Raw genomic sequence first — 13,465 nt, 5'->3', positions numbered from 1 at the left:
AATTATATTATAAATCAGAAGCGGTGGGATGGAAACACTGTAGGAATCTCAACACATGGATGCTCATAAATCCCTGTTTGATAGCGATGGAGGGGGCCAAAAGAGGGGAGGCAGAGGAAGTTGTTGTGGTGCTTTTAGGACTTTTCATGTTTATGACAACAGGGCGTCCTTATACCCGCTTACCCGTGGGTTTGTTGTTTTTTTTTCTCTTCCCTTGGCCTCCAAAATTAAACCTGGCTACACAATGAACATCGTGAGTCTCCTGCTGCTCGTGTTCAATTTTCAAACAGTAGGAGGAAAGTGCGCAGATAACAAATGCTCGCTGCATGCCAGGTCTCTTCCAGTTTTGTCTTCCGTTAGCTGGAACAGCGGCCACATGGATTTGACAGAAGCTTTTCAGGCACAGAATAAGCACGCAGTTCAGCTTTCCTTATGAACAAGAGTCTGGGTCCTTATGGGCTCAGCTTAGGGTGTGCATTCTGCTTATTGCCACTGCAACAGCAAATGCAAGTGCTATGTGGAACTTCTAGGGCAACCTTACTTAGCCCAGAGTGACTGGGTGAAAAAAGGGAGTTTTGGAAGCACCCCTCTTTCACTGTCTCTGTGAGCCATCCCTCAGTGGATCTGACAGTTGTAGTGATATTTTTTAGCAAGAATTTCTTCACTTCAATGCTACAGCACAGACTCTGGAAAAACATTTCTTTTGGAATAGGTGGGAAGACAGAAACCCATAAGATGTTTTTAAGACAAATTCAGGTCATAGTTAGAAGATCGTAAAGGTTCCAATGATTAGACCTTTTTTGAAAAGTTACCTTAAAAATAGAATCCAACTTTTGTGTGTGCATACTTTCAGTTAATGTTAAAGATTCAGAGGTTCACGTGAAAGCAGCTGTTATTTACAAACCAAGCTGTATTTTGTTAGTCCTGTGCCGTAAGACAGAGGCTTTCCATTTAGTAGCTAACAATTCTCTTCTGTCTAAATGTTTGTTAAGATGTGTTTTTTTCATGACCCTAAGCCCCTTGTGACATGTGAGCACTAAAGAGAAATATATATGCATGGAAGAGATAGGGCTCATCCTTGTTGCATGGTTTCTGTTCCCTTCTGACCGAGGAAGAGGCTACTGCTCACTCTTATGGCAATGTAAGCACCAAGAAAAAACAGGCAACACAAAAGGGAAAGCATAGTGGATTTGCTATGTGATATCCAGGATCTTGCCGTTACCTCCTGTTAATTACAGTCTGAACTCTTGCCAAATTGTCATGCCATTTCCACTCAGCCTCAGAGCAGAATGCAAACTGCCTATAAAGAATGCCCTTTCTGGTTCATATTTTTAGAACTGCTTAAGAGGAGTTATTACTGTGTCACTGGACTTTACAACAGGCTCCTTAGTGTCCTCCAGTATTAAGCTTTTTCCTCTTCAGCAGTGTCAGTGGTGCCAAGTCTTGAATGTAGAGTTCTCATCTCTCCCCCTGTAACCTAACTGCATCTGGGAATGCTGTGATTTCAGGAAAGACTTTCACCATGGAACAAGGAAGACAGTGCTTCTGTCAGCCTTGCCAGAGTGAATTGTGTGGTTGAGGGAGCTTGGTTTGTTCTACACAGTGTGTGTCCAATATTGGGATTTAAGAAGTAACAAGATAACTGTAAGGTAAACTTCCTGAGAGCCAAGAACTCAGATATGACAAACCCTTTACACTGAAAGAGGGCTTAATTTACACTATGTAATAGTGATGCACAGTGTGTCATGTGGGGTTTACTGAGAAATTAATTTAACACTAGAATCCAAGCCCAAGCTCATCTTCTCTGCTCCATCCCAGGTGCCAGCAAGTTTGTGAAGTAACATGCTGTGTCTCCCACTTGAATTTAGGAGCATTCTGGAAGAGTCTTTCGACTTCAGTTTGACGAGTTCCAGATCGTCAGCAGCTCACATGATGACACCATCCTCATCTGGGATTTTCTGAATGACCCAGCCGCCCAAGCAGAATCCACTCGTTCCCCGTCCAGAACATACACCTACATCTCAAGATAAATAACACTACACTGTACCTCACACTCGCACAGGTAAAAAAAAAATAAAATCAGATGAGGCTCAAACATGACACTGGATGTAGTGCAAGCATGCTGCTTGAATAACTAGTGAGTCTGTCAGTATTTCTCACCTTGGTTGGACAGTAATTACGGTGTCTTGTAAAAGGACAGGAATGGGTTTAATACCTTAGAACAGGGATTTATTTTAGGATTTGGGGCATGTGGCACCTTGTGAGTTCCTGTGAAGAGCCCCTCCTCCTCTGTCCATCATCATCAATAGTTAAATCAGCCTTCACTGCTGTCCAGAAGGAAGAAGGGTTTCTGCAGAGCGAGTAGAGCAGCTGCTGCCTAACAAGGGGCTGCAGATGGCCTGACCCTGGGCAGTTGTCATCAGACAGGAGGGTTTTGCCAAGAAGCATCAGCTTTATTCCCTCCCTCTGAAGTTGTGACCAGTCTTCTCACTCTGCAGCAAGCTGATTCAAGAGAACAGTTTGGCTGGGGGAGGAGACACTGAGGCACAAGGCCAGGCAAATTTAATCGAAATGCATCAGTGTGCAAAATCATTTACTGATAGGGCCTAGCCCTCATTCTCTCTAGCATAGCACCAGTGTTAAATTGTTCATATCAGATCCAGCCTGGTTTGCTCATCATCTTACCCTGTTGTCTTGGCCAGCACAGGGTGGGGAGGACATAATGTTTCATGTGTTTGTGTCAGTTGTAGTTGATGTATGTGAGTGGAGCGGGATAGCGTGATTGCCCACTTTGGTGGATACATGCACAATTACTGTTAATAGCTTGAGAAAAATGACAGGAGAGCTGACAGGCTTCTGCAAGGGGGTGTCCACAGTGACGTTTTCTCATGAAAATGCTCTGTCATGGGGCACATCCTGTATTCTGTCTGTTTGGTAAATGTGCAGTGATGCTCAGGAGCTGTCACATCAGTTGTCTTGATTTTTCTCAAACACTCTGGTCAATCAGATGTTCTTTTAAATCATTAAAAGCTGTAGTACGAATGGGGTTTGTTTGGTTTGTTCTGTTTTTTGTTCCCAGGACTCATTTCAGCTGCAGTATTTAAATTATCTGCCAATGCCAGGACAAAAGAACTATCCACGTAACCAACACTTGCTGAAGAGAGAGGCTCTCAGACTTGTTTCTGGAACAAAGTTGGCATGCGGTTGATCTCAGACAGGGTCTACTCAGCGCGGCTGACTGCTAAAGTGCTGCTATATCAGAAGATGACTTTTATCTTTCATGAACAGTTAACATTTTTAAACCTTTCCATCCCTTTCCTCCCTCATCCCCCTTTTCCTGTTCACTCCTCTTCCCTTTACCCTGTTTGGTTCCCCTCCAAACCCAGTCACAGATGTCCTATGAATATATTTAAGATGTTGCCAGAATGTGTTGCTTTGCTGTTAAGCAGAAGACTTATAGCCACAGTGCATCCTGCTGAGAGAGTCCCTTTGGGGTGGGTGGGAGGGTGGGTGGGGAGGAGGCTGCTACTCTCAGACTGAAATCATATCCATCGCTAGGCCTTTGAAAAAGCATTCATCTCTGAAGAGCAACAGAAACAGTTATAACAGCCAGACCAGCTCCCCCCTGACTTCCCTGCGGCTTTTGGCTGTTCTGACTGCAGACCTATTTTTTGTGGAGAGAGGACCCTTGAAATTTGACTATTATGAGCCAAATCCATCTCTTTCCTCTCCTGCCTGCTATGCTAACCCTTTGGAAGCTGGATGTGTATTATAGTCTCCCTTAACATCTGCTTGGCTGGGGAATGCTAGTCAATGAAAAGTTAAACTCTCTTCTGCCAAAGTCCCAAGCATGATGGACTGGGGCTGACATCCTGTACCCCCTACCCCAGGTGAAATGTTGGCCCAGGGCAGTATTTCACTAGCAAAGGGATTGTCTGTACCATCTTCCTTCTGCGGTTCTCCCTGAAGACAGTGTTTTGCTGATGGCTTACGAATCATTTAGTAAATTGGAGGAGGTTTGAGGCTGGGGTGGGGAGGAAAGCTGGATGTTGCTGCTTTCTTTCTATTCCTTCTCCCTTCAGAGAGGCTGTAGCTGGGTGCTGGAAGAAGGAGCTGCGAAAAACCTCATGGAGCTCTCAAGATCGAGCCACCCTAGAGCAGAGACACTATGCAAATGCTCTGGCCATGACAATAAGACCTTGCTCATGTGAACGAGCAAATGCACAGTCCCATGGTGATGGCAGATGGGTAAAATGAGTATGGCCATGAGTACAGTCCTTAGAGTTAGCAGTGGCTTCAGGCCAGTTCTGCAGTATTTCTGGGTCTGGCCTTGCTAGAAAACCTTCAGAGGGAGAGCTTTTGGTGTGCTTCTCTAACCTATGTTCATGCTGCATTGTGGTTTAGGGACACAGGCTGGTTAGCCCCTTTGCTGATAGCTGAGCTGGATCTTTGCTTTCTAGCTGAGGCTTTTGCAAATTGCTGTTGTTCAGAAGATAAAAATAGTCCTAAAGGGGAGAGACATGAGAAATAATTCTGCATGTCACTGAACTAGACAGAGGGGTCTGGGAGAAAACATCTCTATTTACAGAGCCGGAAGGAATTGCAGCAGGCCTGCATTTAGATCAGGAAAGACTCTTTAAATCATTTCCTGACCATTACAGGTTTGAGCCCAGATCTTCCACTGTAGCTCTTGAATAACCCCACTGCCTTAGTGGACAATTGCTCCAATCCCACAACAGGAAACCGGGGTCTTTCGTCTCTGGGCTGGAGGGGCTTTAAACAGGCTTTGTTAACACCCTCTAAACTTGGAACCTGGCAGATGGGAAATTTTTTAAAGCTATTCTCATCAAGTTCACTTTGCTGGGGAAACAGTTGCATTGTTTCTAATTGCTTGGGATACGCTTTTTCCACCAATTAAATTTTTCAAGGAGCTGGTCTAAGAGTCCCCAAAGAGCAGTCCAGAGGACTTCAATCATTTTGGTGACAGTTAAGACAGACAAGAAGGTGATGGAGTTATGGAAGAAAGGAAAGCTGGTGCTTGGGGAGTACCTAGTGCAGTTCCTGAAGCACATGGGCAGTGGTGTTGAGCACTCAGCTGCCTGTATTTTCATTGAGCCTAAAGACTACATCAGTTCTAAAGAGTGTCTCAAAGCGTGTGGTGACACTCCTGGTTTCTGTTTGAACTATTACTGTAAGAGAGTCAAGCACGTTAACAACTCAACTCTGCTCAGGTAACGCTGACAGTGTGACTTACCTCTGCAGAGTCATAACAGTTCTGAGTCAGAACAAGAAGTTCATCCAGAACCAATTTTGGCACTACTTTTAAGTCTAGGAACACTGTTTGGGATTTCAGGCAGCTCTACTATCAAACATACTGCAGTCCCAAAGCTAAAGTGGCAAGGGAGCAGAGGGGATCAAAGTTTACATCCCAAGCTTTGCTGAGTTGAAGTTCTGAGTCTTATTCTTCATGTTATTTGAACACTTCCTTTAAGTTCAGTTATGCAGCATGGTTGCATATCAACAGGGGTTTATATGATCTTGGCTGCAGATTTAATAGTTATTTTCCTCAGTTTGGTCATCCACTGTCTTTTACATTTAGGTTATTGTAGAAAATAATTACCTGTTACTCCAGCCTCTGAAGGCTACAGAACTTCCTAATTTTTTAATTGAATCTCTGTGGCCAATGCTTACAAGGATGCATTTTATTTTGCTAGTTGAGAGAATTTGGGAGAACCAGAAGACTGGCTGGCCAAACACAGAGACAGCACCACTGCAGACTGTCCTTGGTTGTCATAGCCCTGCTGCTCTATGCTGCTATTCTGTAACTTCTAAGCACTGTTGGGTCTTCAGGTGGTACCATAGTTTGAACTCTGCTGTATAGGGCTGTTTAAGGTACAGTTAGTGAGCAACAGCTGAAATCCATTTTTGGTACATGGTAAGAGAATGTTGTCTTGCCCTCAAGAATGGACTCTGGGTACTTCATACGGAAGTGCAGAAGGGTGAGGATTCCTACCCCGCTCCCCAAGTTATACAGATTTTCTGATAGCTAAGAAGGAAACTGAAGTTAACTGATCTAACTTGAACTTGAAACTGCCACAGCCTGACATTTGGTGGTGTTTATTTGTGCACCCAGGGAGGAGCAATCTGGTAAGTAGATCTCCCAGTGTCAGAAGAAAATGGCTTTTTCAAACTCTGCCCCCCCCCCCTCCCCCCTTAGGATATGTGTGTGAGTGTGAGTGTGCAAGAGTGCATGTGAGAGAGAGGTTTCAGCATGAACTGGATGGATAATCCCTCAGCCAGGTTGGAGTAATTGCAGAGTTTATAATGAAAAGAACTAGAACGTGCCTGCTGAAAGGAGTTAAAAAAGGGCTGGAAGTGTCTGTGGGCTTTAAGTGTTGCACATCGCTTTGAAATGAAATACCTCTGCTGCATAGAGATTGGCTCTTCTTCCGCAAGTAGGAAGCTCACACTAGCCTTCCCCCTTGGACTATGGGATGGAAAGTACTGGAGGTGTGGGACATTCAGAGCAGGACAGTCTGTTATGGCCACACCATCTCCTGCTTGTGACTCCTTTGCAATAGGGCACAGTTCTGCTGCAAATATTTCTCATCCTCAGAGGAATACAGCTTGCTTTGAAATACACAGGTAGAAAATTACATGAAGGAATTTGCAGTGAGAAAACTTCTGCAGCTGTCTCCTCTGGAGCAGCTCCCTCTGCTCCCCATTAACGTTCAGGGACAGACACATCCGCTGTTGGAACAGAAGGATTCAGGTGACAAGTTGATAAGTCTATGATCATGGGAAACATTGAAATGCTTTACACCTGTTTCTGAACTGGAAGCTGACTTGGACCACCATGCTCTGCCTACCCACCACCTGCTCCTGCTCCAAAGGATCCTTTTTTCTTTTTCTTTTTTTTTTTTTTTTTTTTTGGAGAGTATCATGTGCATTTCTCCACTCCCAGGTATGTGTTTCCTGCCCCTGTCACATGCTCCTTTCTCAGTCTGAGCAGGGCTCCAGGCTTGGTTCTGAGGTTTTGGGCATCCAAGCTCCAATAGGAAGCACATTTCCAGGTTGGGCTCTTTGCCTAACTTTGTTAGCTTCCTTTAACACCATTTTAGAGCTGCATTTTGTGGCTGATGATTCCTAAATTTGCTGGGAGGGGTGAGGAATATTTATGTGTGATAAATCACAAACACTAGCAGATCTTCCTAGCTAGAGAATTGGACAAGAAGGAGCAGCCAGCCTTCCTACTGCAGGCTTGCTCTTAATTGTGGGACCATGCAAGTGATTGAAAGCTAGGAGGGGGTGTGGGGGTGGAGATGGACCTCTACAGAAGTGGGGACAATGCTGAAAATAAATCTCTTGGTTTGTGTGGTTGACTCAGAACAGAGGTTTTCTATGAGAATGTCAAAAGTCATCAGGAGGTAATCAAGCGAGGCCTCCAACTGTTGAATGTGTTGATGCCCCTTTTTAGGTTTCACTGGGGGCATGAGGAGAAAGGGATGCTCTAAACTACACTTGCCAAGAGAAGAACGAACTTCGCTAGGGTCCCCAAGTGGCATGCATGATGCGTCTGACATGCTGAGCCTTGCCCAGCTGTTCCCCATGAAGCAATAAGCAGCAGCTTCCCAGAAGGAGGGGGAAAAACAGCAAGTGACCCAGTTGTCCCCAGAGGAGGTCTCCATATGAAATCCCTCCATCCTCCTGCTGGCAAGTCCCTACCAGACTGATTGGCAATGACGGGGCTGTAGTCTTTCTGTCCTCACTTTTAATTCAGAGACTAGATGAGCTTCAAGGTCTTTTCCAACCTTGAGGATTCTGTGACTTACAGAAGCAGCAGGTCCCCTGGGCATGTTCCTTCTCCACAACCCCAGCAGCGGGTTGACAGGAACAGCTGCCTGCTGAAGCTCTGCATTTGGCTTCCCTTCCTTTCCCTCTCACCCCTTTTTTTTTTTTTTTTTTTTTTTTTTTTTTTTTTTTTTTTTTTTTAAATAATATGTAGCCAAACAACTGGCAAATTCCCAAAGCATGTCTCCCAAGGTGAGCCATGACACACTGACAGAATAAATTGTGCTTTGTCTTGTCAGAAAGATTACTTTTTGCTTATTCCCAAAGACTGGTAGGTTTCCACATTTGTTGTCCAGCAGGTAACCCATGGGAGTTGGCAACACTGGTTAATCATAAGTGATGCTAAGCTGATATTCTCAAAATCAGAGGGATGCTGATGTACATGGATGTACAACAAACCTTTTAGATATTGTAACCAGCTCCTGGATAGGTCCCATTTTTTTAATCGCCTACCACCCTACAAGATACCCTGATTTCTGCAGCTGTGGCCAGAAAATCAGTGTGAAATACCTGTCTTCATCACAGAGCAGCTATGATGAATAACAATTCGTTGCCTTTACAGGCAAAGTGTTTTAATCTGCTGGTCCTCAAGCACTGGTTTACGTCTGAGCAAAGCTCCTGTGCAGGAGGAAGGCAAGCCAGCCAGGCCCAGGCTATTTGCAGTGGCTTTTACAAGGAGCTAGCTGTGAGAATTTTGGGCAATTCAGTGTGAAAATCTGGAGCTGCTTTTGAGCGTAAAACTTTGCTTTCAGCTACTTTGTCTTTATCATGTGGGGCACTGTAGAGCTCAGCCTAGCCACAGTTTTAGCATGGCAGAAAAATAATGTGGACCTCAGCAAAACGTAACATCCCATTTCTCCCAGTCATTTTCCATCACTACATTTAGGTTGCTGCATGCCTGCCAGGCCAGCCTATGCTGCATCACTCCTGCCTGCTCAGGCTGAGGTGGGTGTGGAAGTGGGAGAGGTGAGAAAGAACATGGTTTCTCCAGAGTTTTCTGTTTGTTACTCTGCTATATTTGTTATCTGGATTCTTAAGTAATGAGTGCTTTGAATTTTGTGATTATGTTATGGTGATGTGTAGTTAATGTACTAATGTTCACTGAGCTAGGATCATGGTAACAGTGTGGTTTTTCTTTTTTTAACTGTTCAGAAAATAACTTAAATACAAATACAAAGATTAAGCTGTGAATCTCCTGTTTTCCATTTGGGGTAAAGGACACTGTCAGAATATCAAGCCTGTATCTTCCTTGAGCCCCACACACGCGAGTCACACTTCTACACGTCCACTGTACATGTGAACACCCGTAAAGTGGACAGCTTTGCCCCAAGGGCTGGGTAGATGCAGCTTCAGTCCCACCTCAGAGCTGCCGCTTATTGATAAACACAACATAAAAGACTGCTCCGGCAGTTGGAAAAAACTTACTCCTGAAACCACAGCATACTTTTTAATTAACAAACTCTCCATTCATAGCTGGTGGCCTCTGGCTGGGGCAAATGAGTCCGCCCTATAAGCCAGAGAATGGATGTGACTGACTCAGAAGAGCTGGATACATCCTGCCCATTAAAAAAGTGGGGGGGAGAAGCTATAAAGACTTTGTGGTTTTCTGGGTACTGTTGCAAGATCCTGGTAGGAGAAGCACAAATTTGTTTTATAAGCTAATCAGAATCCTGCTGTTCAATAATGAGTGAGTAATTGACATATCGCAGCACCACCACGCAGCTCCATGGCTGGGGATGCTGTCATGCTTATGGCTCGCCCGAATTTTAACGCAAGCACCCTTGCCCTCAGAATACCTTTCTCTTAAAAACGCTCCTCAGATAGCAGCCTTGGATCTTTCCATTTTACTTAACAGCCCCTTTTAAAACAAAGGCCACCGCAGTTTTAAGATCCTTACTCCTGGGGTGGTCAGAAAACAAACAAACCCTGTGCTCCCGCCGTCTCTCTCCCTGCTGGCTCCATTCTTGGGAGCCAGCGGGGGACTGGAGATTGCGAAGGCTCCTGCTTCTCTGAAGCGCTGGGAGCAGGATTCCCGTCACTTCCAATCCCCGTCTCTCCTTGGGACAACGTTCCCAGCAGCCTTGTGCTTTGTTTGGCAAGGGTTTGAGTTTTTTATGTATATATGTGTGTGTGTGTATATATATATATATATATATATATATGTATTTACACCACTTTAACCTTTTTTTATTGCCTCCCTGCTCTTTCCTCCCATCAGATAATAGATTTGGAAGAGGAATTGCAGTGACAGGCTTCATCCATCGTTTTGGATCAGTCTGTAGCACAGGATGCAGCTTGACTTAAACAACCTCTGGCTGCTAGCACACACAAATTAGACCCTTTACCCTTTGTACTCAGTTCCAGGCCTCTGTGTGTACCCAAACAACTCACATACTACCCAGTCATATATAAAACAGATTCTACTTGTGGGTTATTTTTAGCTGTTCCTTAGCTAGTCCTTCCCCTTCTTCTTGATGTTTAAAGATGAGGATCAGAGTTTGTTTGAGATTTCTAGGACTGGGACAGTGCTGTGCTGCAGGGTGTGGGCTGGAAAACTTCTCTCAGGAATTCTATCATCACATCCAAACACTCAAGTACTAAAGAGAGTCTTTGAGAAAGAAAAGCAATCTCAATTGTAAATTTCCACTGGAAAAGAATGAACACCAGACAGCTTATCTTAAATAGATTCAGTGGTTAATTACCCTTTCTGTTTAAAAATGTGTGCCTTATTTCCACTTCAAATGAAGGAGGAAAGTAATGTTTACCATAGCTTCAAATTAACAGCATTGTATCAACCTATGGCTTTAAAATCAAATCTTCTGTTGGGGCTTTTTTTATTATATTATATACACGCTCACAAGAGTATATAGCAAGCTAGGTTTTGGAAAGGGGAAATTGGTCAGTTTAGACCTGCTGGGTCTAATTAATGTAATTCTTACAAAAAGTGTTTAGGATTAATTCAGAGGTTGGGTGGTGCTCTGTTGGTTTGAAGAGGGTTAGGATGGTGAGCTCTTGGCAAAGTAGGCAGTGTGGCGGCAGAACCTGAGCAGATAGACATGCTCTAGTGCTGCCATTGATTTCTTCGGGTGAGCTGTCCTGCTGTCCTGGCAGCCACCTGGGTGTGGGCTGTGCCTGGCTCTGGCAGCCTTCTGCCCCTGTTTGTTGTCCTGGCCTTGTTCAAAGGCCATGTGGAGCAGAGCTCCCCCTGTGCAACAGCAAACCTGTCAGTGGCTGGGAGGGTGTGGAAATGATTCAGTGTTTTGTAGAAGTAAGATGCCACCCCTGAGCTTGAGAGCCTGGTACTCTGATGGTATAGCTGCACCTGCAGATTTCTTGGATTTTCCAAGTGCTCAAGTTGGTTCACAGCCAAAGCACACACTGCCCAGGACACAATCCCAGGAGAAAAGCACCTATGCTGCTGGAGGAGAAGACTAGCAGAGTAAAATAAGATACTGCTTGTGCTAACTATCCCATGCAAATCTAACGTAACATGCTGAAACCAACTGAGGTCTCGGCCTGTGTCCTTTGCTGGCCGATCCTTCCTTGGTGGGAACAGCTGAGAACATCTGATGGACAGAGATGCGATACCCTTCTGGCACTGCTTATGTGTGAGTACCAGCCACTTTGCTTTGCCATAAAAGAGCTTGAACATGCATTCATTATGTCCCAAAGGCATACTCTTTGTTTCTCACCAGTGTTATCTTCCCATTCTGAGCTTTGTTTCTTAAGTGCTTTGCTGACATGCACCTGGCTAGTGGGAGCCGCTAAGAAATCTCCAAACCAGCACCAAGGTTGCTGAGTGGTGAGACTGGTCTGCTGGGGAACTACTGAAATTGAATAAATAATATAATCAGGAAAATCTGGGCTTGAAAAGGCCTTACTTATACAGGTAAATAGCCTTCTTGCAGCTGGAGAATGGAGTCAGATGGGCTTCCCAGTGCAACAAGGCAAAACCAGCAGCCTGAGCAGCGCTTTGACTAGGAACACCGCTGAGTTTCTTCTGGAGGTGACTGCAGTTTGCAGAAAACTCAAGCCCCTGCTTGACATCACACAGCTGATGTGTCCAAAACTCCCTGTGTGGTGCCCAGAGCACCCTGCTGTCATTTACAAAGGTAGATCAAGGAAGGCCTCTCCTCTGAGGGGACAGTGAGACAAGGAGGATGCCAACCCGTCTCCATTTCTGCAGTGTCAACTCCGAAAAGGCAGCATCAGCAAACTGCTCTGACCTTTCAAGCTGTGGAGATGTCTGCGAGTGGCTCTGCCTGCTGCGCCTGTGCTGTGGAGTTCCTTCTTCTCCAGCTGCTGCAAAGCAATGCATCCTTTTGCCTGTTTATTTGAGCCACATATTGTTTCCTTGTGGACTTTGTTCTAGTTTGGACTAGATGGTGCTGGGCAAACACCAAGAGGCAGCACTTGAAGACCATGTCCTCTCAGGTGGATTTTCATCTCATCTTGGGAAAGGGGACGTACATTCCCAGTGGGTCTTCCCCGCTGCTGCGTTACCCAGTCCTGCAGAAATCTTCATATCATTTTTGGGGGAGTGTTTTACGTCTCTGGTGTGGGGTCCTGCGTGCCTGGCTCGTGGCTGCCAGTGCCTGGCCCTGGGGGGCGGGACAGGGAGGCAGAAAGCACTGGGTCCTCGGCCACTGAGCGGGGCTGGCTCTGTCCTTCCCCTCCACATGAAGCTCCTTGCTCACACTGTGATCAGCTGGGCTCTGGTGGGACCCTGCACAGCACTGTGCCGTCAGCTCAGGGAAAGGCCTCAGGAGAGCATGGATCTCCTAACAGCATCTCCGTCCTTCTGGCCTTGGCAAATGCCATTGCTCTGTGCAGGATGTGTGCTGGGACTGGCTCTTCTTGCTGCTCTGCCTCTCCTAGTCCTCCTGGGTTTCGTCTCATGCCCCAGGCACCGTGTGATGCCTTCAGGAGAGGTGGTGTGTGAGCATCCCACAGCATGGAGCACTGAGACAGGGACAGACCCGGTGCTGTGTCTGGAGACCAGGGCAGCAGTGAGGCAAGAGTGGGACAGGACCTCCTGGGAGTGACAGTGGGAGGGGTCGAGGGTGGTTTGCGGTCTCACAGCCGCTTTCCCAGTCAAGGGAGGAGTCTTAACCAGGGAGTCCTTGCACGTGGTAGGGGAGGAATGGGGGCGCCTGCAAATTGCAGAGACGAGCTCCCTCACAGCACAGAGCAGCGGGCGTTCCTTGCTGGTACTTGTCTCCATCTTACCATGTGCCACCATCACCGGGTCAGGTCACAGGAGTGTCTCCAATTAACCCAGCTCCCTGGTGACCCTTAATTGGCACCCCAGGCTTTCCTGCTTCTCCTTCTTCCTCCTCCTCCCCCACACGTGTTTCTCACCTGTACATCTGCTGCTAAACCTCTGCTCCCGGCATCCCAGCCGCTGCTGGGAACCAGTGGCAGTAACCCAGATTTACCCCCTAAATCAAGGCAGCAGCCACCCCTGTGGCTTGGAGCAGCATCCTGAGGATGTCCTTGCTTGGTCCCTGACACCAGGCTGTGTGGTGGGAGGGGGTCTGTGACTACAGGGCCGAGCACTGGGCTTGGGTAAGGGCTTCAGTGCAGAGGGTCTAGGAAGCTCTGGGAGTGTTTT

The 13,465-nt window shown here is 46.2% G+C and overlaps 1 protein-coding gene across 2 annotated transcripts in view; it reads left to right on the top strand.

Annotated features, from left to right (window-relative positions):
- BTRC (beta-transducin repeat containing E3 ubiquitin protein ligase) overlaps positions 1–6,358 on the top strand; it is a 113,628-nt gene extending 107,270 nt beyond the window's left edge. Inside the window, exons 15-16 of one of the 2 annotated variants that reach the window (XM_026851150.1) lie at positions 1,869–2,062; positions 3,080–6,358. In XM_026851150.1, the coding sequence (XP_026706951.1) occupies positions 1,869–2,030 (162 nt within the window). In that variant the 3' untranslated portion in view covers positions 2,031–2,062; positions 3,080–6,358. The remainder of the gene's footprint in view (positions 1–1,868; positions 2,063–3,079) is intronic. The other variant, XM_026851151.1, reaches the window with a different exon arrangement.
- The last annotated feature ends 7,107 nt before the right edge of the window (positions 6,359–13,465 follow it).

Source organism: Athene cunicularia (assembly GCF_003259725.1).
Source record: "Athene cunicularia isolate RWA chromosome 6 unlocalized genomic scaffold, athCun1 chr6_part1, whole genome shotgun sequence".
In the NCBI taxonomy this organism is placed as follows: Eukaryota; Metazoa; Chordata; class Aves; order Strigiformes; family Strigidae; genus Athene; species Athene cunicularia.
This window is presented reverse-complemented; position numbering and strand designations above follow the sequence as displayed.